This window comes from Callorhinus ursinus, unplaced genomic scaffold, assembly GCF_003265705.2.
Source record: "Callorhinus ursinus isolate GAN/ISIS: 27379988/994484 unplaced genomic scaffold, GSC_fseal_2.0 scaffold28, whole genome shotgun sequence".
NCBI classification, from domain to species: Eukaryota; Metazoa; Chordata; class Mammalia; order Carnivora; family Otariidae; genus Callorhinus; species Callorhinus ursinus.
Window position 1 is genome coordinate 4,960,400 of NW_027397090.1, and position 26,048 is coordinate 4,986,447.

Genomic DNA, 26,048 nt, shown 5'->3' on the forward strand with positions numbered 1-26,048 from the left:
CATGGGGATTTGCATCCATTGGGCACAAGGACCAGGAGCCAGCAGGTGATTTATGGATAAAAGCTGTTTCACCAGCGGGTGAGACTTTGTGATTCGGGTCCAGTGCAGGTAGAGTTGTGCTCATTAACAAAGGGCAGTCTGCAAGCTGGCAGTGACCTTACCTACGAGGGTGAAGCTATTTGCCTAAAAGAGCACTATCTTCCCATGAGGCAAGTGGAGACTTGGAGAAAATATCCTCTGGCTTCTCCTAGGTTGAGTTCCATGAACCGTCTCCCAACCAGAGAACTGGAGAGCTTCAGAGTGTCTTCTCTTTGCTTCATGCTCATCAGATGTGTTCGGATGTCAGAGCTGCTGGGACTCGTGTTGCTCCTTACAGAAAAATAATACATTATTATCAAATATTAAGACTGGTCATAAAATAATTTAATACATAATTTTGTTTTAAATATTTCATCAGTGATTAAGTTCTATAAACTTAATATTGGCCAGAGCTTTTCTTTTCCGAGATCTAGCTTAAAGCATGCCAATTCCATGTCTCTGTCTAATATCAAATTAAAGAAGTCTAAACATCTTCAGAAGACTTCTGTGAGTCTCTGGATATCTAAGTCCTCAAGGCCACATAAGCATTTTGAGGTTGACATTACTGAAAAGCAGGAGCCACATCAACGGGGCGTGGGGTGTGTGTGTGTCCCATATTGTTCACTGAGCAGCAAATAACCTGAAACCATACATTTACCATCCCTGCTTTAAAAGTCCTTTGGGACATTCTGCCACTGAGAGTTTCTCATTGATCCTTTGGCCCATTGGTGCCCAAGCTTCAGGGTCTCACTGACTCCTTTCTTGGTGTCTTTCCCCCATCTTGGAGAGCCTCGGAGACTCTTGGAGAGCCTTGGGAACTCTGTATTTTCCAAAACTTGTAAATCCCAAACCCTCAATAGAACTAAGGGTTTTCTATTTAACAGAAACTGTCTCCCTGAGCAGGTAGTTGGGGTTATAAGTAACAGACATTTTTCCCCAATATACCAACATGGAAGAGTGGCAACCAGTCCCAATAAAAAAAAAAAAAAGATTTTTAAGGAAAAACAGATCAGCTATTTGATCCAACTTGTGGGTGACCAGTTCTGTGAGGCATAGTCACAGAAACATTGAGCTAAAAATAAGCTACTCAGGTAGGCATCCCAGAGCCTTTGTAACCAGCCTACTTTTGACTTTTCTCCACTGATTGTCCATCATTGCTTGCCATCAACTCGCTTGTCTAACGGGCCAGGCAGGGTAGGAAAAAAGTAAAGAGCAAAACTAGAGAAAATATGTCTTGTCTAAAAGCGAGTTTTTCCAGCTGGGAATATGGGCACAATGTTGCTAGATCTTCAAGCATCTGGAGATTCTAGTTTTATACCGAATTTACTCATTAAGTAAAACCCAAGCAAAACACGTCTGGGAGTGACAGTAAGAATGCAGCTACATTGCTTTGTGTTCTAGACTCGTCGCTTTCAGTTTGCTGGGGCTTCTTTCCCATACATCTTGTCACCCTTCAGGGCTCAGTTCAGATGGCACCGTTTCTCTAGATCCCCCCATTTTCTCCTACAGCTATTCCCAAATAGAGAAAATGACTCCTTCTTTACAGTTATCGGAATCCTCTCTGTAAATACTTCTTTTGAAATGTATCGCTGCTTTTGTTTGTCCATCTGCCAACCCTGCTATGCTGTGAAAACCTTGAGGACAGTGACCATGTTAACCATCTTTTTATCCTTGGTGTCTGGTATAATGCTTAGCACATAGCAAGCACTCTGTGTTCGTTGAATGGATGAGGGAAACAGACGTGACTCCAGGATGTGGGGCCTGAGCCCGGCTTTCTTTCAATCTGCTTATCGTTCAGATTGTTTTTTGCTTTTTGTTTTACATTTGATCACAATGCCTTGCCTTTTGGCAGTTCTTATCCCTGACCTCTGGGGACTAGCAGCAAAATAGTTAATACCATCTCTGTGAAAATCTAGTGTGGTAAAAAACAATTTACTGGTCGGTTTATTTTTTATTTTTTATTGTTATGTTAATCACCATATATTACATAATTTGTTTTGGTGTACTGTTCCATGATTCATTGTTTGTTCATAACACCCAGTGCTCCATGCAGAACGTGCCCTCCTCAATACCCATCACCAGGCTAACCCATCCCCCCACCCTCCTCCCCTCTAGAACCCTCAGTTTGTTTTTCAGAGTCCATCATCTCTCCTGGTTCGTCTCCCCCTCTGACTTACTCCCCTTCATTCTTCCTCTCCTGCTATCTTCTTCTTTTTCTTTTTTCTTAACATATGTTGCGTTATTTGTTTCAGAAGTACAGATCTGTGATTCTTTACTGGTCGTTTTGAGCAAATATCTGGGCTCTTTCACTGAAGAGTTTATTTTTAAAGAATATTTCACTGCACAGTCCATTGAGGGCAGTTGGACAGGCATTTGTTCTCGTGGGCTGAAGGGGAAGGCGTGAGCAAGGTAAAAGCAGGACATGAGGCAGAACTGTCTAGATGGCAACTGGGAGTCCTCTCTGAAACATGAATTAGAAAGAGCAGCCTGACTCTTGCCTTGAATCTGTCTGGATGAGAGATTTAAATTCTAAGAAGTAGATGAGTATTTCCCATAGCACGAAGCCATTTAACTATCCAAGGGATGAGTGTCCACACATTCCTATAACATTACTTTTAGGAATTTAATTCTTAATTTCTGGGGGGCGGGTGGGGGACGGTGTTTTGGAAGGGAGAACTTAGAGAAAACTTAAAGCCCCTATCCCCTCACGAACCTGGAATAATTAGTTTTAATTTAAAAAATCAATAAAGATGATTTTTTTTTAAGCTGGATGATGTAGAATTAAGATGTACACCAAGGGATTTTTTGCAGGGGGGGGGTTATTATTTTAATGACCAATATTTTCCTGGCTTTTTCTTCCAAGACCAGAAACATCTTAGAGCTCAATGGCTTTAAGCACAAAACAAACAAACGAACAAAACAACAGTTTCCATGTGTGTCATGTTTCTGTCTTGTCTAGTATGTGCATAGGGAGTTTCCAGGCTTCATGAACAAGAATTCCCAGACCAATGATGTGGATGGGGGGCTTGTGGAGGGAAAGTTTCTGCAGACTGAGGGACATGAGAGTTATTTTGACAAAATCTTTCCTGACTGCTTCCCCCGCTTACCTACCCCCAACCCTTAGTCAGTAAAATGGCATTTTACCCAAGCGTGTTAGAAAACTGCAGGGCAAAAACAAAACAAAACAAAACCGCAGGGCTTTAGGTTTGTAAAGTGTGATGAGGATGGAGAGTACCAAGGAGGAAGTGGTGAACACATTCTAGATGATACTAAGTAGTATCCGCATGGATCACAGCTCCAGTAAAAACCTCCCCGCCATTTGGCAGGTCCCTCCTATTGCCACTTGGAGCTGTAGAGGGATTATTAATTCCATTCTCCACCCTTCTGGTTAAACATTTTTAGCCGGCTGTGAGAAAGTATGAATTCTCAGTTCATGTTTGAATAGAGAAGTGGGACATTTGGTCTCCGGGAAAAGTGCATGGAAGGATGGCGGAGGATTTGGGATTGGCTGGCCATATTTGAATCTCTGAATTCCCACTTACTTCACTTACCGCTTAAATGCCTCCTATAGCATTCTTTAAACAACCTTATCTCTTCCCTCTGCCCTGTTATTTTCTAATGCTGCTTTGACCTCTTTCCTTTGCATTATGAACAAGTTGTGTGATCTGTGTATTGTTGGTTCATACATTCAGGAAAAAAACCTTTATTTTCTTGAGATCAGTTTAGAAGTAACCTCTCATTGAATGGGTCGGAACTTGACAAAATATCAGAGGGATGCACACTATCTGAGAGGAAGAAACTTGTCTGTTCATGACTTTCTCCCTAATTTTTATTAGCTGAATTGTGTCCTTAAAAAAAAAAAAAAAAGACAGGTTGGCGTGTTAACCCCCCGGTTCCTCAGAATGTGATCTTATTTATTATTTATTTATTTAAAAGATTTTATTTATTTGACAGAGAGATTGCACAAGTGGGCAGAGCGGCAGGCAGAGGGAGAAGCAGGCTCCCTGCCGAGCAGGGAGCCCAATGCGGGGCTCGATCCCAGGACCCTGGGATCATGACCTGAGCCGAAGGCAGATGCTTAACTGAGCAAAGACTGAGCCACCCAGATGCCCCAGAATGTGATCTTATTTAGAGATAGGGACTTTACAGAGGGAATCAAGTTAAAATGAGCTCACCAGGTTGGGTCTTAATCCAATATGACTTCTAAAAGGGAGAACTCTAGACACAGACACGCACACAGGGGACATGCCAGGTGAAGAGGAAGGCAGAGATCGGGATGATGTTTCTATAAGCTGAGGAACACCAAAGATTTCCAGAAAACCTGAGAGGTTAGGTGAGAGGCACGGAACAGACTCTTTCTCACAGCCCTCAGAGGAACCAACCCTGCCGACATACTGATCTTGGACTTCAAGCCCCCAGAACTGGGAGATGATACATTTCTGTCACTAAACCATCCAGTTTGTGACTCTTGCTCACAGCAGCCCTAGCAGACTCTTATTGTGATGACTGACACACTGTCTGGCCATAGTAGGTGCCTAATAAGTAAGAGCTGAATGAAGTAATCACGGTGCCCTCCTCACAGGGAGGTCTCTGTCATGCCTAGAAAATGGGAGTTAAGTGTGTGTGTGTGTGTGTGTGTGTGTGTGTGTGTGTGTGTGTGTGTTCCAGTCAGCATAATCACTGCATATTTCTTCATGATCTACACCCTGAAGATGAAAATTCTCTTCCTTGAGGCTCTATGTGAGAAAGAATAATCTTTGCTGAGTCAGGGACTCAGGAGCCTGGGACTCAGCTTTCTACCTTGTAAAAGTCCTTGAAGGAAGGAATTACGAAGAGCCTAAGATGTGAATCTGAACCCAGAGGAGGGAAAATGGAAAAACACAGAGGATTATCTCAAAAAATGTCTTTCCATGAGAGACAGAAGTTGTTCTGTTCTTCACGTGTAAGATTTGGGATCCGGTATTTTCCCTTGTGGGTCAATATGCACAAATCAATTTGTATTAAGCATGTCTTTTTATTGTGATGCTTTGACATTTGTGGCCTTGCTGACCCTGCAAAGACTAAAGACTGCCCCCCACTCCCAGGGCCAGCCAGTTCTTAGGATAGTAAGCGATGCCCCTGAGTGGGCTCTTTCAAATGCATAGTGACCAATTCAGAGTCCCTGCCCCAACCACTTTTATTGAGCTCTCACACTCTGCTCACTACCACCCCCCCAATCACCTCAGGGCCAGGTACTGAGGAGGAGAGGAGATACTTCCTAAACCCCAGAGCCCGCTGAAAGGATCCAAATCCAATTATCCAAATTAGCCAACCCTAAACCTGTTTACCTTTCCCAATCAGTTCCTTGCCATGGAAACCACAAGAAAAGCTCTTTCCTGCGTTTCTCCCTCACTCCTTTGCCTCCTGACCAACCTGGTGCTTCCCCACGTGGCCTTGCGTGGCATGGCACGGGTGCCCCCTTCTCTTGGGAACTGTTCGCATCAAACTCCTTTCAGGGGTAATCCTCTCCTGATCTGTTGGCCTCCCTGTCCCTGAATAGTAACAAAACCTACATTTTTAAAACTCAGGTGTCTGTAAAAGCCATGTTCTAAATGCACAGATGACTCCCATCGGTGATATCGAGAGAATCTGTAATTGCCCCTCCTGTCATTGATCTGTGTTGCTGGTTGTTCTGAAGAGATTCTTCAAGTGAACAATACTTGTCTCTATGAGCAGATTACATTGCCAGAGATGTCTGGGATCACTGAGATTTTAGTTTGTGAAAAGGAAGACCGGGAGTCGGGAGGGAAAGATGTACTTTATTTAAGGCTTTGATAGGAAAAGCAGTGTCGACACACACTTGCTCTGCCTAGTCTCAATGAGCCGAACCAGTTATAACCGGGGGTAAAAGATAGGCTAAGGAAGATTTTGTTTCACTCTTAAGAAATTAATTAAATAATTAACATAGTTTTTAATTTTTTTTTAAAACAATGAGCAATGATGGGTGAATGATAAGTGATAATGAGTTCAAAGAGTAGAGTTAAATAGAGAATAAATGATCAGGTATAGGAGCATCTTGTAATTTTTTTTGGTAGTTAGTGCAGTGGTTGTAATAAAATTTCTCTTTTATAGTTATTTATATTATGTCTTTGTCCTCTTGTATATCCACCTTTCTTGGACCATAAGAGCAGAGTCTTTATCTGTCATACTTCATGATTTGGATTTCCAGTGAACAGTGCCTGGCATATAGTAGTGGAAGTAAATATTTGTTGAATAGATGTTTGTTACAGTACCTGATAGGAAATTATAGACTGTCTTGGATTCTTTTCACATTTGTGTCAGGACTGCGAAGTGTTTCCAAAACCTGGTGTCTTTTCTCTGTGGGCACACAAGTAGACTACATTTCCCATAACCTTTGCTGTTATGTGGCATCATGGGAATAATTCTGATTGGTGGAAGGTGGATAAGCCTACTGTGTCCAAACCTATTATGTAGTCTTACATGTTCTCTCTTGCTTGCCTCATCTTCTGGCCACATGCAAAGTATCCAGTGATGAAGGTGACATGTGATATTGGGCTCCCCATTTTGACTGCTGCATCAGGAGTACATGAGTACAACTATAGTAATTTCCGTCTCTTAAAAAGCAGTGACTTCTCTAAAATTTCTTACTTGTATGGTGAAATAGCACAAGGAGTGATTAGTTCTCCAGATTCCCTTCCTTTTGATTGAGACTCTGACTTGATCAGACCAGACTGGGGGAATTTGAGAGGGATATGCCAAGGCCAGGCTTTTATGTCCAATTTGTTTTACAAATTGGGCTCCCTGATTTCTCTATTTTTTGTTTCCTGCCCGGCTCAGTCTTCTGTGAAAATCTAGGAAGTTGTGTTTAACCAGTAATAGTCATTCAGACTCTTTCTCTCCTTGCTTTTGGCTAAATCTTTGGAGAAGAGAAGGGAAAGAGCGTTCTTCCGGTGCCTTTTGCCAAGGGGCTGCCATTTCCCCTCTCCACTGCTTATGGTAAAAAAGCATATCTAAATCTGATGCCTCTTCAAGAGGGTCATTTGCTCCAGCGTAAACAAGTGAAATGACAGCAAATAGTTGGGAAGCTAAAATTACAAAAGAAGACTGGATCTCAATACATGTAGTTGACACATTTATTGAGTGCTTACACAATGCCATGCCCTGCTTCATGAACTTGGGAGATTTAAAGATCTGGGAGACATAGCTGTAAAGAATTTTATAGTATCTTATAGTAATATTTATTCAACCAGTTAAACTTAGCAAGTTCAAGTTCAGACAACAGTGAGAGAAAGCTTGTATAGCATGGTGACTTGGGCATATGAGACACTCCCTTCCCCCACCAAGATAGCATTAGGGGGTCTGCTTCACTTCTACGTCTTCTCTAATTGGGTCAAGGAGCTGTTTGCCATGTGGGATGGGGGCCAAATGCTGGCTACTCCTTCGGTATCTGAAATGTCTTATGCACACTAGCTTGGTGTGATTATGGAAACATGTTGCCAGTTCTTACTCTTAAACAGAGAAGAGGATCTAGGAATGGAACAATGCTTTGGGCACAAAAATGGCGTCATTTGTAAATTTTGATAATGCTATTGAAGGTTAATAACTGTCATTTTCTATGGTCCAACCAGAGTTTAAAAGTGGTTTCCTTCTGTGTTTTAATGCTGCCTAGATCTAGGTTTCTGGGGGAAAAGAATTAGATAATTTTATAGTCAAGAGTTTTGTGATCAGTTGTTGGTGGCAATTGACAGGAACCCGGGATAGGTTGAGATCATATATTTGCTGTCTCTGACCAGTCATTTGAAGACCTGATTAGAAACCATGGGACACAATGGTGCTCTAACAGAAAGATGGGGGGCAGTTCTCTGTTTCTGTGTTCTCTGATCAAGGCCACGGGGGATCTGGATGTCTGGAATAGAGACACTGCTCAAAACACACTGCATGGGTCACCACTGGTTCCAAAGACATAAGGCTTTGTAAGGCTCATCTTGTTGTGTGGACCAGGGCAAAATCTGTTAACTCTTGCTTTAAACTACTAGTGGAACATTTCAGTTCTAGGGACCCCAACCTGCAAGGGCCTCCAAGCACCCAAAAAATCACCAGCCTCTCTTAGAATTGCCTTTTTCGGCATCTCTGTGAGTCTGTGATTGTCCTCAATGACTTTCTACTACATCTTCACATAAAACTCAGAGTATTCATATGTTAGTGGGCATTGATTTTGGTGGTGAAGTAGCTTGGTGCTGCTTTGTTAAAAAAAAAAATCAGACCTAGAGACTTAGTCATCAGTTATTTATTATCTGAAAGCTTTCATCAGGTGTAGGGATTGTTACATCTATTTGCAAGCCTTTGGCGACTTGTTCCAACAAAATGTTTGCAGAGGAGTTGTTCATGGCTCTGCTGGCTGGGACCTCCTTTTGTGAAAGTTCTAGAAAAGGAGAGCTACCATCTTTGAGAGCTGTTGCTCCTATTTTAATTGCAACTCGGTGAGCTATGAGGCTGCAGTGAAGTGTGGGTCTTTGCTTAGTGAGCACTTCTAACCGAGGCCAGGTCCATGAGGACACAAGAATTTCCAGAAAAGAATTATCCATTAGATTCTGGAAAAAGGGCAACTTAAGAGCCCATGGGATAATGTTTTCAAAGGCAAATCTGTCTATCTCCTTCATCCCCTCCTTGTTCCCTGTCAGGGGAAAGAAAACGATTAGGCAAGACTTTTTTCTTTTTCTTCTTTTAATTTTGTTCAGCATTAAAGGAGGGAACTTCATAAACATTGATTGTCATTTACAGAAAACATTCAGAAATCATGTGTGCATTATCTGGGAATGCTAACAGTATTCAACTAATAATTTACAGGACATAAAATAAGGACAAAAACCTATTACATTCTAAAGTAATATAAAACTCTTTTTTTTTAATTGTTAGGGAGTGCTGTTTTATTCTAGTATATTTATAATAATAATTAAAAAAAACAACTCAATGCTTACTTCCTAAATGACTCAGGCTGCAGTTTTACTCACGTACACAGAAATTAGGGCTTATATATTAAACAAGGAGAGAGAGATCAGAAAATTGTAGATTTTAAAACTAGATGTCACGGGGTTTATTTGTAGTTTGCCTTTTGCCTCTATAGGCCAGTAATAATGTGATTAAGCTCCAGAAAAATCAATGGTGACTATAGGAGGCATTATTCTTTTTAAAAAGTATAATTATTATGCATCTTAGAGTGAATACTTTTATTTTACATGTATTTGGCAGTGCAACGTTTGTGCATTGCCAACCGTGGTGTGCATGCTAATAAGACGTATCAACTGCGCTTCACGGTGGCCCCTCTAGGTGCAATCCTGTTTGGGAGGCACAGCTGAGCCCCCTGGCAGCCCATGATTCCAACCGCTGGAGGACTTGGAGTCGTTTTTCACTTTACTCGTGTAGGCTGGAGCTAACATAAAAATCAAATCTCTGAATGTTGGAAGTAGATGAAAATCATTTCTCTCAATCCTAAAAGCAGGGAAGCATTGTCAGGGATTTAAAAAATATTGGAAAGTCTCATTTAAATCTAAATATCTTTTTTTTTAATTATAAATTGATCATCATAAAATACTAGCCTTTTAAAGTCATATTTGGGATGCAGGAAAAGCATCAGGTTCATCAGACTTGCTCCTGCCTGTGTGGTTACAGCTCATGACACCTTCGATCTTCCTCCCTCTCGGTGTCTCCCCAACCCTCCCCCAGGTTCTTTGCAACATTTATTTGGTGAAGGTCAGTTATGGCTTCAGCGAATGAGTGATCTGACCTCAGGTTATTCATAAGAAATCAACGTGTACAAAAATAGTTTGTTCATCAGAAAGCAGGGTTTCTGTTCCTTAAGCTAGTCCATGCAGAAAGGATCTGGACAAAGCCACTTGCTATAAGGAAAGATGACTTACTGAGGCAACTTTTTTTTTTAACTTTCTTTCCTCACATTGTCTAGTTCAGATAGTGTTTGCAGGTCTCGGGCTGGTCTTCAATACAAATTCTTTGGAGCAGATTTAATGGACAGCCCTGTCCCTTTCTCAGCTGTATTACAAAAAGAAGCATACACTTAACACCAATGACCTGTTAAGATGCTTAAACGGTTAACAACCAGTTTCTGAGAAGTACATAACACGCAGAACACGCAGAAAGGAAGCAAGTACATATTTGCTCTTTGTTGGTTTTCCCCCTCTAAAAAAATTGTTACAAAGTCTTAAGCTTAAACAGAGACATAGAAAAATCAGTGTATTCACTGTCTCCAGTTATTTACAGCAAAAATTAGAGACAGCATACATTGTATTAGACCTTCCACAAGCATATATTAAAAGTAATTACATTTGAAAAAATATTTTTATTTTTCCTCTACATTTCTACAATACATACTCAGTTTTCTGTGGGTGTAGTTTGCACTGTGTGTGTGTGTGTGTGTGTGTGTGTGTGTTCCTCAAATGAAGCAGACAGTACTGTACTTGGATGTGCGATCTGTAGCTTTTCAGACATACCTAACGTGTGTGTGCGTGTGGTCAGGATGGAGGCATGCAGATGCCCTCCACTGGCCCCCGCCAGAAGAGTAGGGTTTAAGAGAAGGATCATGCTGCCCAGCTGGGGTGTGGACACTCTGCGCCTCCCTCAACTGGGTCTATTCAATGCTGGTCACCTTGTGCTTTAGTTTTGGCCATGAGAACAATCACTGAGCTCCTTTTTCTGCTCCACTGGAGGTCGTGCTTACAGTCATGCAGGAGGCAAAGATTACTATGGCCAATTCACTTCGGAGGATTTTCAGCAGCTTAGGCAAAAAGTGCACAGACAACCTCCATCAGCTGCATAGGAATCCCAGGTCCTGCACTTCAGAACATGGAGGACTGCGTGATCATGACTACAGAATACATTCTGCGGATACAACTAAGGGAAAGTAAACACGTGTCACAGATATCGAAGCCACATATCTAAAGAGACATATCGAGACTCAAAAGTGTAAAGATCATGCGTTTGACAAGAAGAAAGTGGCAAGAAACCTAGCCACCTGGCTCTATGAAGCTAGGAGTCTGGGCAAGACAAATAGAAATGTCTCTCATAAGCCATGGTTAAATTGAATCGCTTGCATTTTTAGATTGCTTTTTTTTTTTTTTTTTTTCCTGCTGAACTCTTACTATATCCTCTGGGAGTGACAGTCAGATGTGGAAACCAAGTTGAGTATCAGTGGGCAAGAGCTCCGCGCCCACCCCCACCCCCCTCTCTAATTCATTCGGAGTCCTGTCTGGCCAGACTTACTCCAGGAAACAGGCCGCTAGATTCAATTTTGCTTTAAACCAGAGGTTGCACACCGTGGACCCTCTTCTGCTCGGAGATGTATTTGTTTGGTCTGCCCTCAGCTCTGAATCAACTGACATCACTTACAACTAGGGAGATTTTATAAGATTCAGAACTGTTAGCAACACTTGGGCTTTAGCTAGCCTTCGGATATCCCTTTTCAGATGGGGCATTTCCTTGCCGGCTGGCCGCTGAACTGCTCTCGCTCATTTGCATCAACTCCCTGGCCCTTTTAGGCTTTTGAATTTTTAACCCTTGCTTCAAATGAACATGTACCTCTGGGTCCTGAGACCTGTCCCCGCGCCCTTCCACAAAATAGGTTGTCAACTCCCGTCTGATGACCCACCTGGTTTCCCATACCAGCCTGCTGCTTATTGGCAGTTGAAAACAAAAAATTAAATATCACTTCATCTAAAGCAGATGGTGGACTTTTCATCTTCTTGATACAGGGGACTCTGTGCAAAGGTTCACTACAGATGCGTACTTTCAAGTTATTGCTGTTCTATCGAATGGTGGCTCTGTCAGGGCACAGGCATCCTTGCCTGAATTTGCTGCCAACTGTAGTAACTTCACTGGAAGCAAACGTTTACAGAGAAAAGAGAGTCAGGAAAAAGTTATTTCTAATTTCCAATAGCTGTGGAATTTTTCCTTCTATAGTACATGGAAACAAAGCACGTGCAACAAAACGGACATCGTTTGCATCTGACTGATGTTTTCAAAAGAAGCTCGTTAAGTTTTAGGTTGTCCTTGGGACGGAAGAATCGCTTTTGCATTCAAACCTGGTACCCATGGGGTTGTGGAGAGTGAGCGTGAGTTGACTAGTCATGTGTGTGGTTTTCTACAAACAATTTAGCTTGACTGCCGTGAAGTTAGGTGTTGGACAAGGCAGCTGTGGTAGGAAATGTACTGATGGTCTCCCTGGCACCTCTTGCTAATAATGTCGAGTTCACTGTGATTTAAGGTGTCACAGATTCTGCCCAAGAAGTCACATTACCCAAGAGACCACTATATTCTCTGTTTATACCTACACAGTGGTCCTTTATTCCAGAACGCTGAAGACAGTATTCAAATGAGGGAAATCCAGAAAGGGTATGTTTGTAGAGTACATCTCTACCCTCAGCTTTCATTCTCTGGGGGGGAGGGAGGGGAAGCTACAGAATAAGGGATACAAAGGCGACCCAAGTTGTGGACAATAGGAATATGTGTGGCGTATCAAGCCAGATTTGGAATCCCTTCTTCTCTATTCCCTCCAGAATTCGCCTTTCCTTTTCCAGATCACAGATACACTGGAATTCGAATTCACACAACTTTACCTCCCTTGGCAGAGTCCGCTAACGCCACTTAGATTTCTGTATTTTCCCTGCTCAGGACTTGTTTAGGAAGCTTGGGTTTGCTTGGGAGATGCATATTCCCATTAATGGGGCAGCTGGATTATCTGGCTCTTAGCAGATTTTAGAAAATGAGACCAAGTTGTCCTTATTTGTGTGCAACTTCCCAGCAAGTCCACAGAGTTAACAACACAAAGTTACTGCTTATTGTTCTGAAAGCCTTGTCAGAGAGGTTCTCTTGTTGGCATATTTAATTTATGCCGTTTACATTTTGTTGTCATTTTCCTGTTTTTCCCCCTCCTCCTTGATGTACTTTTTTTTTTTTTTTTAATGAAACATCCCTGAGTGGATACAGTGCAACATCTGCGTCAAGCAGTGATTGTCATTTACGAAGCATGAAGTGAAGCTCATGGGTTCTTTCGTCCAGTGCGCATTGTAGTGTGAAGGTGCTGGGAAGGGACAAAGATGGCATGTGGTACAAAAAGTTGTCCTCAACCAAATTTCAAAATACCTTGAGATGTGGTCATAGGAGATGTTCAAAAGGCAGCTTTTAAAGGCTTTTGTTACCACTGAAAATATGACCGGGTTCTCTTTTCAGGGACAGATTTGGCAACTGGGGCGCAAAATGGAAATCTCTCTTCTCTACTGAGGCAGGCTGAGCACATACTGGTTTCCACTGTTTTGTTCTGATTCAATCGCTAGCCGTTTCCCGTCCCCTCGCTTCAAAAGGTTCCTGCCGTCCCAGTGAAATGCTTGCACTGGTGGAAACGGCAAACAAACTCAAATCCAGCACCTCCTGAGGCAAAATGTGGGGAGCAATCCTTTTCCTACATCACCCATGGGACAGGGAAGGAAAAAATTCTCAGCCACTTCATCAATTGAGCCAATTTAAATCCTCTAAGGTAGACTGGAGGAAACAAATGATTCCCTTTGCAACGGAGCAGGAATTTCAGGCCAACGGAAAACACTAGGCCAACAGAACAATGAAAACAAAGTCTGACATAAGTTCAAAGCTCAAAGGGAAACACCAAGTAGACACATTAAGCACTGCCTATCACAAGCCAATCATAAAACATACATTGCGTTTGGAAACGGCTTGGTTTAATTGAGCGCCTTCCATTACCCTGTTTTCCTAGCAATCAGTAAAGTAATCTTTCCATTAGAAGGAAATATGACTCTTGGAATTAATTCTTTATACAAAGAGCTAGCAGGAGTGACATTTACACCAGAAACAACCAAGTCCCTGCAGCGGCATAATAGGCAGTCTGCAGCTGTCTTCTTAGACACCGAAGGTAATTTGGTTCAATGTAGTTAAATTAATTGAATATAACAGTAGTTGAGAAAGAGAGTCATTATTTTAAAGCCTTTTTGTTTTTCCCCATGGGTTTGGAATTCATCAATCATGAGGTGCGAAAAGGCTCTGTTCTCTAGAAGAAAAGACTAGCGCTACGGTCTGATCATCAAGGAGGGGTTCTGTGGCATCACAGAGATGGCTCTCAAGACCATGTAACTTTAGGAGAGCGTCAGAGATTAAAAGGAAATCAAAGTTGCCACCAATGGAAACTTTATGAAGCAGGTGTGCATGTGTGTTTGACGAGGAGGAAAGGGCGGGGCCTCGTGAGCTGGTGGCTGGGCTGCGCTTACGGGAGATCATGCATGTCACTGTCTTTTACACAGAGCTCGGCTCTAGGTTTTTTAACAACTCTGGTTTGGGGTCAGCTACGACCCAAGGCATTGGGTCTCCAGAGCCCAGGCCGAACAGGCTGCTTGGGGTTTACGTTTTCCTGGTACTCAGCTGGCTTGCAGAGCAGGTGGAGAGGGGACACTTGTCCTAGGAAGTCTGAATTCACTAAGCCTCAGCTCGCCTCTTGCATTCTGTACTTTGTACAAGTTGCTAAAAAAAAAGTAAGCCCAGGCTAGATGGATGATGCAATGTCAAACTGCACAGGAAAGAGTTTTGGCTTTGGGGTGTATTAGTTCTACAGAATAACTTAGATGTGTTTTCGTTATCTGTCGAGTTCTTGCTGTAGGCTTACAGTACAGCATTTTGGAGTTGAGAGAAATTAGACGCTCCACACTAGAAGGACATATAAAATCCTGCCTCCCCCTTTATTGCTGCTTTTTCTAACAAACTGAGCAAAGAGAATGCACATAAAGAACTGCTTCTTTACTTTGTAGGTGCTCTTTCTACTTCTTCTTTGCCAAAAACAAAAAAACACAAGAAAACCCCAAAAGCCCCCCCCAAAACCCAAACCAAAACAAAACAGGTTAGAGAGAACATGTTTACATGAAATGGCATCCAGACCCTGGGTTCTGATTTCCGCTGTGACTCTGATTTTATTAGAAAAAGTTGCTGGTGGTCAAACCTACAGACTGCATTTCTCTGCTGAAGATACAGTGAGCACCAAAATCAGTTTCTTTCCCAGCCTGAAATCCAAAGGAAAAAAAGAAGTGTTTTGCGTGTCCTGGTGAAAAATAGGAAACCGTGATTGTTTGGTTAAAAAAAGTCCTGGACTCCACAATATTAACTGTGGCCTAATTCTTAAAACAGGAAAATGGCTTCCAAATACTTCTCCCCCCACCCCCCGCCAATATTTACCATCCTGACAAGGCTTTGATGTCACTGATAGAGCTAGAGTTCTTATACAGAGGCTGTGCATTATATTTATTCCTTTATAGACTTATCTCTGAATTGGTACCATCCTGCCATAGACGATAGTTGAAAAGTCTGGCTGGGAAAACAAAATCCTGATTGTCTAACATAAAGGTAACATATAACACAGAAGGGAAATAATATGAGAGAGCCTGACTGAACCTCCTTCGCTAGTGGGTATGGTATTTTAAGCCACAGTGCATGTGCAGGTGTAAGTAATAGTCATATATAATATTCTCAGATATTATATACTTATTACATACATGCACAGTGCTTTCCAAGACAGCTACAAATTTACACATGCATCAACTATCTAAAAACATAGAAATAGGTAAGCCTATTAAGTGGAATTTTCTTAAATTATATTTGAACAATTAACAGGGAAAGTAATCATGTAAAGTACTGCTCTGTTCTCGTATATATCTACAATAAAATTCTATAAACAGTTGTCTCCCAAAACATACCCGAATAAAATAAAATTAAAAAAAAGATAACACCCAGTGTCCTCTATTTGTATATTTATGGTCATTTCAAAAACAAACAAATAAAAGAGCCCCACTCAGGTGCATATTTACATTCTTCAAACTGTAGCGGTGAAAAATAATTCTATTAAGTGCAGGACATTCCTAATGTTGCAGTAGACATTTTTCTTAAGTCTTCATGAACACATTGCTTTTGTCTTAATGGTGATGCATTCCATGACTAGGAGACAATCCTCTGGTCGCCTTCATTTGCAGACGGTGGCACAGTCAGGATTAAAGAGCTCCTTGTATAATGGAGGAAAGAGTGTATTCACTATGTCTGGATGGGATTGTTTGAATACCTGCAGCTTCTCCCCGTGCAAGTTGCAGACCGCCGTGATGGTGGGGATCTTGGCTATTAACTGCAGAGTGGGGAGAGACGGGGGAGGGGACAGAGGGGGGAAGGAAGCTCATTAGTGCTCTGTCTTCTGAATCAGTGTCGTTCCTGGCCTCAGATGAAGGCAAATGGCTTTGGAAAAAGATGTTCTGAAAGAAAGAAGGCTCACTCTCGGCTTCTCCTTTCCGACAAAACAAAACAAAACGCGCCTCCCACCCCCATCCTCGAAAGGTAAAATAGAGAAAGCAAGCACGCAGGGCCAAGCATCCTGATTCACTGCTCTTAAAGTGTGTATGGTAGGTAGTCGGGTTTGATCGCTACGAGTGGGTGCTTTGCAGCCAGGCTGACTGAGTCAGAATCCTGGGTCCAAAATAGCTAAATGGCTGTGTGGCTGTGATACACTCTGTCTCAGTTTTCTCGTTTGTAAAATGGGCTTACTCACAGTTCCTACTTCCTTGGGTTGTGTGGACGGAGGTAATTCATATAAAAGTGTTAAGAATAGTGTAGGCATGAATCGCAATTGTTAGCTAATATGATCTATCATTTCCCACAGACTTTTCTGATATGAATGTGAGATTTTCGGTTTTGGAAGGCGACCATGTGAGGAAGGTGTAATCTAAACTGTACGAGGCGTGATCCATAATCCTCGGGACTGCTTTGCTCACTAGCTTGCCTGAATCTTTCTCGTTCTTTTCCACGGTAATGCATAAAATGAGACCTATATTTAATCAAGAGAGAATTTGGGAGGTCACTGGCACTTGCTTCCTCAGGGAGGCATTTAAAAAAAAAACTCGTGGGGGAACAGCCACTTGTAATTGCTAGATTTTGATATATATGTATTATGTGGGATGTGATTTTTTGAGTTCACATACCCAGAAGACAGTGTTTTATAATAATTTAAAATGTCCACAGTTTGCGAAATGCTACATAGGTCTTAAGAGATGAACAATTCTGGCTTTTAACATATTTATAATTTAGGAACACTTAGAATTCATCATTTCGTGTCAAAATTAGCCTAAAACCAAGTGTCATTGTAATCAAATTACTGTGGGAATAAGATGTGCCTTTTCACAAAAGATAAGCCTGGTAGTTCATATAGCTGACCAAAGGTACACTTGAAAGTAGTGATAAAATAAAATTAAATAAACCCCATCTAATCACCAGTTAGGCTCATGTGCTCCCTGCCCTATTCAATAATAAGAAACCATTTCAGCCTTTGAAGTGAAAGAGGAAATAGATAATTAGTTACTTTGTGGCTCTTCAAAATCAAAAATTTCCACTTCCATTAAGTTTTCTTTTAACCACGAATGACTGTGTAACCACACCATGAGCAATTCAAAAATAGCATAAGGATCAGAGCTGTTGATGTATTCTTTAAAGGGATCTAGAACACATAAAAAAGTCTGGGGTTCAGGCTTTCCGTTTCCACAGCTGCTTAATGATAGGGGTGGAAATGAAAAATGTGACATCTTTGTTTATAGAATGGATGTTAATTTTCAGACCGAGAATCAAGACTTTTCTTTCCAATAGGATGTTACTTGAACTTGCAACAGGCGCTGCTAGACACCAAAGTGCACAAGACAGTATGGTTCTTGCTTATCACCTGCTTGTGAAGACAGATGTGAATAATGGCAGCATGCAGTCAAAAGCAGACTGGAAAACCGGTGGGCGCCGTGCAGGAAAGGGTTAGAAGTGGTAGAGAACAGAACATTCTATTCTCAAGGCTTCCCTGAGAAAGAGCCACGTAAGCTGAGCTCTGAAGGGAGAGTGGATGCTGACTAGATGCTGAGGTCCATGCTATGCCCCGGAGCCATGTGTGATGCTGCCGTGGTACTTGGCGCATTGGAAGAACGGAGCGGTGAGTGAGCATGTTTGACGGAAAAGCGGGAGAGATGGACATGGCCAGTATATGCGAGTCGATGTCAAGGCTCTTCGGAAGGGTTTTTCAGCAAAAAAGAGAGATGATCAGAATCGCATTCTGAAAGAGTGGCTTTGGGCCCAGGGTGGAAGACAGTGTCTTTTCTATATTTTCATAGGTAAAGAGTATACCAGGGTCCACTTCACTGAAGTCCCTTGGGAAATTATCCAAGCTCTCTCAACCAGCTGGTTCACACAGACGGAGACTACAACAATTTGGAACACTTCTTACACATTACAATCTCCCTGAAATAGCTACTGAATGCAGAGAGGCTTTGAAAGCTTTCTATAATCATCCGCAGTGGAACTGATGATATGCAGAGCTCTGAAAACTTCCAGATGCGATTCTATAATGACTGTCAACCTTTACTCTCTGTAAGAATCACTGGGGCGCTTCCTAAAAATGCAGATTCCTGGGATTTACCCTTAGGGGCTCTGCGTCAGTAAGTCTAGGTGGCGCTAAGCCTCCATGTTTGAGACAAACACCCCTTGGGATGCTGATGGACTGCGTCCGTGGAATGGACATTAAAAAAAAAAAACAAAAACTTACCGAGGTCCAAATCTTACAAATTTACAACTGATTTTCAAAATTGAAAAGTAAATTCTGTATCATATCTGAAACAGCCCTGGGAGCTGAGTGGAAAGTTAGCTCCTTTTCAGGAGACAGAGACAGAGTTTATCATCCTCAGAGAGGGGAGGTTCCATTTGTTTGGCTCTGTTAGTTTGGTGGGGGACAAGTAATAGAATTCCTGAGTTCCCTATGGGACACAGACCATAGAGAGGATTCACCTAGTGATAACAGGGCTTTAAATCCTGACTGCTTGGGTTTGAATCCTGTATGTACTATTTACAGCTGTGTGAGTTTGGGCAAGTCACTTAATTTCTCAGCTTCGTTATCCATCAGATGGTCCCTACCTCAGAGAGTTGTTGGGAGGGTTAACTGGGTCAACACAAGCCATCTAGAGCAGTGCTTGGCACATGGTGGCGATATATGGGTTCGGTGCTATGCTTCCATTCCCACATAATGCTTCCTTCAAGGAACAGTCAAGGCCATGCTTGTTCAACCCAATGACATGGGGGGGGGGCAAGAACCCAACTTAACCCTTTAACCAAGCACGGGAAATTGCATCATCTGTTAATGCGTGTGGAAATCAGCCATTTACTTTTGTTGAAATGAAAAAAGCAAAATCATATTTTCATTTTCTCATAGCAATTAAAGTAACCTGCTCATTTAGTAAACTGGGATTTATAAAGTGGAATCCTATATACTACAATTCTTAAAAGCACTTTTTTGCTCCTTCAGGGAAGGGGAGGAATTGTCCTCTTATGCATTAATTTCTCATTAAATGCATAAGAGGACAACCCTTCTATAGTTGCTCATGTGCATTTGGAAATACTTAACTATGTGCTCAGTTTTGGGAAAGTGAGTATGGACTCTTGCTTCTTAGCTGCCCCAAACTGGGGTTCAAGGAACATCTGGTTCAGGACCCACTTCTTCCTTCTTTTATGGGATTTGGATCTTTTCCCTGCTGCTCATCTGTATAATGGGCCGGATGATGAGAATTGCTTTTTGTGAAGAGCACTGGGGTCACATGAGCAAAGAGCACCAAGGAAGGCAAAGAGCTTCCCTAACCTGTGTGCTCTTGGAGGAGGCTGATTTAAAGGCGTCCGATCAGCTGCAGAAATAGAAATGCTGACAGGGGCATCCATCACTCTGGAGGCATGAGGGGCCAGGAGGGCAGGCGGAGGAAGCAGCAGGTAGTCAGTTATTGCTCATTAATATTATGTACTGCAGCTGGGGGACCCCCATTTCAAGGGGAGCTCCAAGCAGCCTCAGTGGCAGTTAATGGCTCAACAACTTTTTAAACAGCTGGGGAAGTGATCCAGAAGCACTTGGAGATGGAGGGGGTAGTCGATTTCAAATCATCATGAAATTTCTTCATGTTTAAATAATCCCCGTAGCAGGAGTAGACAGAGGGTCTAGAAAAAGGCATTTTCACATTCATCTCTCTCTTATGATGAGCATTTCTTATAAGAAGGAAGCTTTAGCTTATACCTACGGGGGTCTACGAGAAGAAAAAGCTGCTGTTGGAGAAGAGGTAATAATCCTGTGCTTCTTTCCAGAGGGTGGTTTTATGAGAAAATCCACAATTTTATAATGAGGACGTTTGATGTGGAAAAATGGAATGTGCAGAAGGTAAGACTAGTGATCTTGTTCACAGGGGCTTCCAGGCCATCAAGATGCCCTCCAGCCTGAAGCAGGAAACCAACAATGGTTTGACCAAAGTGGAGGAAACTTCAGAAGCACTGATAAAAACCGGGCACATCATGTGAGGCTCAATACATCCATTTAACGTGCCCATTCGCTTTTCTTTTTTTGGGTGTTTGTCTGGCTAAACCTGGACATTTGGATTAAGACTGTAAGATTGAACCTGAGATATCTGTCCGGTTGTAAGACCCCCCTCCCCTCCTCACCCCATCCTTGGCATCAATGCTGAACTGGCTGGCTAAAATGAGAGTGGACACTGATTCAGCTGGGGCTGGGAGCTGGCATCGGACTGAGAGCCAGCAAGTTACTTTCTAAATGCAGCAGAAATCACAAGTAATCGAAGAAGGTAAGAGCAAGCCATATTTCACCATGTGAACCAGGGAAGCAGAGTTAGCTAGTATTCAGGGAGGGAGAAGAATGAAGGAGATGCCTGAAGAGAGATAAACATGAGCTGGAGAATTATGAAGGCTTCTCGATTCTGCATTTTCATCCTTAGGTTCCAGGAGATCTCTCTCCATTCTTTTCTTTTCCTTTTGCTTACGCTAGTATGAGTTGGTTCTTATTACTTGTTACCAAAGAGTTCTAAGGAATACATCAACTTCTGACTTGATGCATGGGGAGTCACATCAAGACCTGAGCTGAAGGCAGATGCTTAACTGACTGAGCCACCCACGCACCTCAAGACTTCTCTTTTTTCTTACAGACCATTAGTCTGATGGAGAACCCCTGGAATTTCTGGGTGGTGGACATGCAGTGGATGCCAGCAAACTCGGAACAGCTAAAATGGACCAAAATAATCTGGTCTTTCACAGGAACTCTGCAAGGAAACTGCCCAAGGCCAAGACCATATGTGATCACCATTTCCTGCCTTGCATCTGGCCCAGAGGACACGCTCGTCATAACGTGTGTTGAAGTAGAAAACGGGCCCAGGACAAAGCTATGCTTCTTGAGTATGGATTCAGAATTTATAAACTTGGGTGACATGCTGAATTGTTTTCTATAGTTTTGCCTATCTTTGGGTCATTTTAAAGCATAAACACCATCGTGAGGAAGCCCAAGAAGCCTGAGCGGGGCTCTCGGGTGCCCAGTTTCACCTGGGCAGTGGTTATGTTAACTTTGTGATCATTCACGGAGCTATCTATCTACTTACGATTTAAGAACTCTTCAGCATGTGTTATACTTTTAAAAAGCATAGCAATTTTGAAGTAAGAAACAAGTTCCTAGCCAAGTAGAGGACTGGGGAGGCTCATCACAGGTGGGAGCTCCTCAAGTGCTCACTGGACAGACTGCTCTTCAAGATTAAATTGACCCCAAATCGACTAAGAATTCTAGTTTAACACCCAGTTCTTGCAAGAAGAAAGCAGGCTTTAGAGAAAACATCCCATTACTAATCAGGGCATAGCCTATTTTGACCTCACTGAGAAAGCAAAAAGATCAATGGCAATGACCCTGTGCAGTTTTCACAGATCTCTCAGTATTTGCCTCACAGGCTCTATCTGCAAATCACCATGGTTGGTTGGTTGGTTGGTTGGTTTTTTTTTTTTTTCTCCTAGATCTGTATCAAAAGAGCACCATTAATGTTACACTGACCAGGGATGATTTCTTTCAGGTAAAGTTTCAATTATTTAACATGTGAAATAGGGCTGTCTAAGCCTTCCGTCTTGTAAGCTTTTATTTAGTAACTTGGTTCTGTTATAACAGAAGGAGAAACTTCGCTCTCTATGTTGATGATGCAGTTTTGCTATTGTTATGCTAGAAACGGGCTTAGGAATTAAGAAGTTAGTGTATCAGTTGGCTTGTACGTCACCCAGCTCAACCCCTCACGTTCTCCCTGGGAAGACGGAACCTTTCAGAGCTAAGGAGGAGATGAACCTCAAAGAAAAAGATCTGTCACCACATGGTGCAGCCATTCTTCTTGTCCAGGACAGTCTCTTTCCACAGTTGACTTGAGCTCTCCACTGTGTTTTCTTTAACATGGTACAACCTTAGACTACCTTATGGATGAGGGGATGTGGTGGGACATCTTCACAGGCAGCAAAGGCTGTGAAAGAGTGACTGGCAGAATGGCTAAAATTAACAAGTCAGGAAACAACAGATGTTGGCGAGGATGTGGAGAAAGGGGAACCCTCCTACACTGTTGGTGGCAATGCAAGCTGGTTCAACCACTCTGGAAAACAGCATGGAGGTTCCTCAAAAATTAAAAATAGAGCTACCCTAAAACCCAGCAATTGTACTACTAGGTATTTACCCAAAGGATACAAACATAGTGTGATCTGAAGGGGCACGTGCACCCCAATTTTTATAGCAGCAATGTCCACAATAGCTAAACTTGAAAAGAGCCCAGACGTCCATCGACAGATGAGATGTGGTACATATATACAATGGAATATTACCAAGCCATCAAAAAGAATGAAATCTTGCCATTTGCAATGATGTGGATGGAGCTACAGGGTATTATTCTAAGCAAAATAAGTCAGTCCGAGAAAGACAAATACCATATGATTTCATTCATATGTGGAATTTAAGAAACAAAACAGAGGATCATAAGGGAAGTGAAAAAAAAATAAGCCAAAAACAGAGAGGGAGGCAAACCATAAGAGACTCTTAACTCTAGGGAACAAACTGAGGGTTGCTGGAGGGGAGGTGATGGGGTAACTGGGTGAAGGGCATTAAGGAGGGCACTTGAAGTAATGAGCACTGAGTGTTATATGCAACTGATGAATCACCAAACTCTACCTCTGAAACTAATAATACAGTATATGTTAATTAAATTGAAGTAAAAAATTAAAAAAAAAGTGACTGGGGTAGAGAGAGCCACGGGGGACAAGTTAATAACTTTCTGGCCATTCAGGAATAGGAAGGAGAAGCATGAAAGAGATTCTGAGCTTCAGCATAATCACTAGACTCCTCTGTATCTAGAAGAATTAGAATTTCTACTAGCACAGAACTGTGTGTTTAAAAACACCCAGAAGGGTGATGTGGTCCCTCTATAGCGCACGGCCAGGCACAAGCAATTGAACACTGTTTGGAGAAATGGATTGGTGGAGCGAGCAGGCTTGGTGGCCCGACTCCCGCCAGGAGTTCTCCGTGCCTTCCTGTCAGATATGTGTCATTATGGAGTTTGCTACTCTCAAACTTCTCAGTAAAGCTTTGGGCAAGAACCCAGGAGTGTTGCATGTATTTGCAGGAGTGCTAGGAACAAATAAGAGTACCTAATGAGATTTCATGACTCTAATTATCCAGGAGATGCAACAGGAGGGGATGGGCTGGAGAAGACTTTATCAAACAAGCCTCCAGCTACGGCCCTGACCCAGAGGTCTCACTGAGGGAAGGGCTGGGATGTGAACAAGACAGATCCAAGCTTTGCCCTCGATGGTGAGTGTGCTGCCACACCCTGGCCCGAGCTAGATTAACTCCTTTTTCTCCTTTGCCCTCCATCCTCTGGCCAGAGCAATAGGAATACCAGATTCTTGCGACTTGTAATAAGGAAAGCCCATACACCAGAGAACAGGATTGTCGCCAGTCTCTGCAGTTCAAATATTCACTCACCCTGGCAGGGGTCATAAGCTTAATGAAAGTGACCAGTGTCATCTTGTTTCCTGACTTCAAATCCAGGATCCAGCCAAATCTATGAAATATACCTTATACTTTCTTACCTCTTATCATTTCTTCCATCACGTGGAAGGCCATACTCCATCTCCTCAACCCTCCAACTTCCTTTTTTTGAAATAGTTCTCATTCATTAGTGATTAGCTCAAATATGCCACCTTTTGGATAAAAATTTCCCTGCCAAAATAGCATTTCTTCTGTCCGCAACAACAGTAGCACTCACCTACTAGACCCATTATGGAGCATGTACCTTGCTGATACTGAATATCATTGAGTCCTCAAAATAAGCACATAACCTCGACACTATCTTTAGGCACACTTTACAAGTGAGGGAACCAAAGCACAGAGAGGTTAGGTCACTTTTCCACGGTCACTCAGCTAGGAAGTGGTTCTGATGATTTATTATAAATATGCTACATATTATTATGCTATGAGGAAAGGAAACTAGGTTCTTTAATAAGGCTTTAAAAAATAAGCTGATTAATATATTGGGATTGAAATCTTCTAGGTAATGGATACAGAATTCCTAATTTTCACACCTTTCCTATGTCCAAATTTGGTCAAAAGTATAAGGCTTGAACTTTAATTTCAGGAAGTGGGCATGGCGGAAGTGTGTTGGAGACTGTTCTTTCAGGATCAAATCCAATGACTGTGTCTGAGCCCTGCCCCTCTCACCTGATGCCCATTCCACTCATTCAGGGTCAAACTGGTCGGCACTATAAATTGTCTTTGCACATTACACAGAAGGCGGACCTACCCCACTTACTGTGGATTTACCTGAGCCCCTGGACTTGAATACCACAGTTGGGGATGTGCACATTCTTCTAGAGATAGGTTTCATGATGTCTCCCAGATTCCCCAAGGTGTCTATAAATTACAAATATTAAGAATGGCTGCCACTGTTTGAGAGGCACGGTAGAGGACCTCCATGACTATGCGGGCAGGAGGAACATTTCTGAAAAGATGAGAATCTGTGGTGGGATAGAATATTCTTTGCTGGATACAAATAAAATGATTCCTTTTAGGGAGGATGGGCTTCATGAGAGAGATTGTGCCTATAACGTCGATGGAACCATTGTCCTTACAGTGTTAAAGCGGTTGGGAACTTGAGACACTTGCCCATTCCCAACCCCCCAACCCCAGCACTTGACAGGTTAGGAATCTAAGACTAAGATAAATAGAGTGACTCATCCAAAGCCACAAAGTTCAGGGCTGGGATCAACTAGAGTCCAGTGCTCATTCTCTTTCATGCCCCCTCCCCCCTACTTCACAGAGCGTCCTATTAAAATGTTGGCTTACGGGCAAGGGGCCACACAAAAACCCTACATCCACGCATGGTAGCAATGCTTTGTCATCTGGCTCCAGTGAATTTTATACACTTTCTAACATTTTCTTCTAATACTTTCTCTTATTTCCTTTCTACCACAAATACCTCTGATTGCCACCCTCAGGACACCAGGAGGTAGAAAATGGTGTAAGCAGGAGAATTTACACACTGTGTATCTCATTTGAACATCAAAACAACTGTACAGATGCAAAAAAAAAAAAAGATAATCCTCATTATCCCCATATCAAGACCTTAATTTTAGGATGGTAGATATGGGGACCAAGGTCTTTGGGAGATCCAAAATGCAGGCAACATCCCCCTCCATTAATTGGCCAGATGCATTTATGGTATATTCTGCAGAGCAATTACAGAGACAGATGAATATATTTCCATAACCATCTCTTCTGCCCAATGTATCTGAAAGCATGGAGAAGTTTTGCTCTTGACCGGGAGAAAACTGACGTGCAGAGAGCAGGTGATTTGTCCTTGCCCACATAAAAAGTAAGAATTTCTATTAAAGAGAACTATCACTCTATAGTGTAAAAATGTCTCTCCTAGTAAGGTGTTCATCTTAACAAAACGTTACCATCATGAAACAGCATATGTAATTCATAGATTTTTTTATAGGAGTTTATGTGCAAAGTAATATCTCTGATAGAATTTTCCCCCTTTTTAGAAAATAAAGAACTTTAAGAG

The 26,048-nt window shown here is 42.2% G+C and overlaps 1 protein-coding gene and 1 long non-coding RNA gene across 5 annotated transcripts in view; one reads left to right on the forward strand and one right to left on the reverse strand.

Annotated features, from left to right (window-relative positions):
* Positions 1 to 240: 240 nt before the first annotated feature.
* Positions 241 to 26,048, reverse strand: part of RORB (RAR related orphan receptor B) — a 199,351-nt gene continuing 173,543 nt past the window's right edge. For 2 of the 4 annotated variants that reach the window (XM_073878074.1, XM_073878076.1), the window contains one exon: positions 8,807 to 16,255. In XM_073878074.1, the coding sequence (XP_073734175.1) occupies positions 16,100 to 16,255 (156 nt within the window). In that variant the 3' untranslated portion in view covers positions 8,807 to 16,099. Of the gene's footprint in view, positions 370 to 8,806; positions 16,256 to 26,048 lie in introns of those variants that run through there. The other 2 variants (XR_012374029.1, XM_073878075.1) reach the window with 2 other exon arrangements.
* Positions 20,691 to 21,982, forward strand: LOC141370190 (uncharacterized). The gene is made up of 3 exons (XR_012374030.1): positions 20,691 to 20,762; positions 21,120 to 21,366; positions 21,970 to 21,982. It is a non-coding gene; the product is annotated as an uncharacterized lncRNA (long non-coding RNA).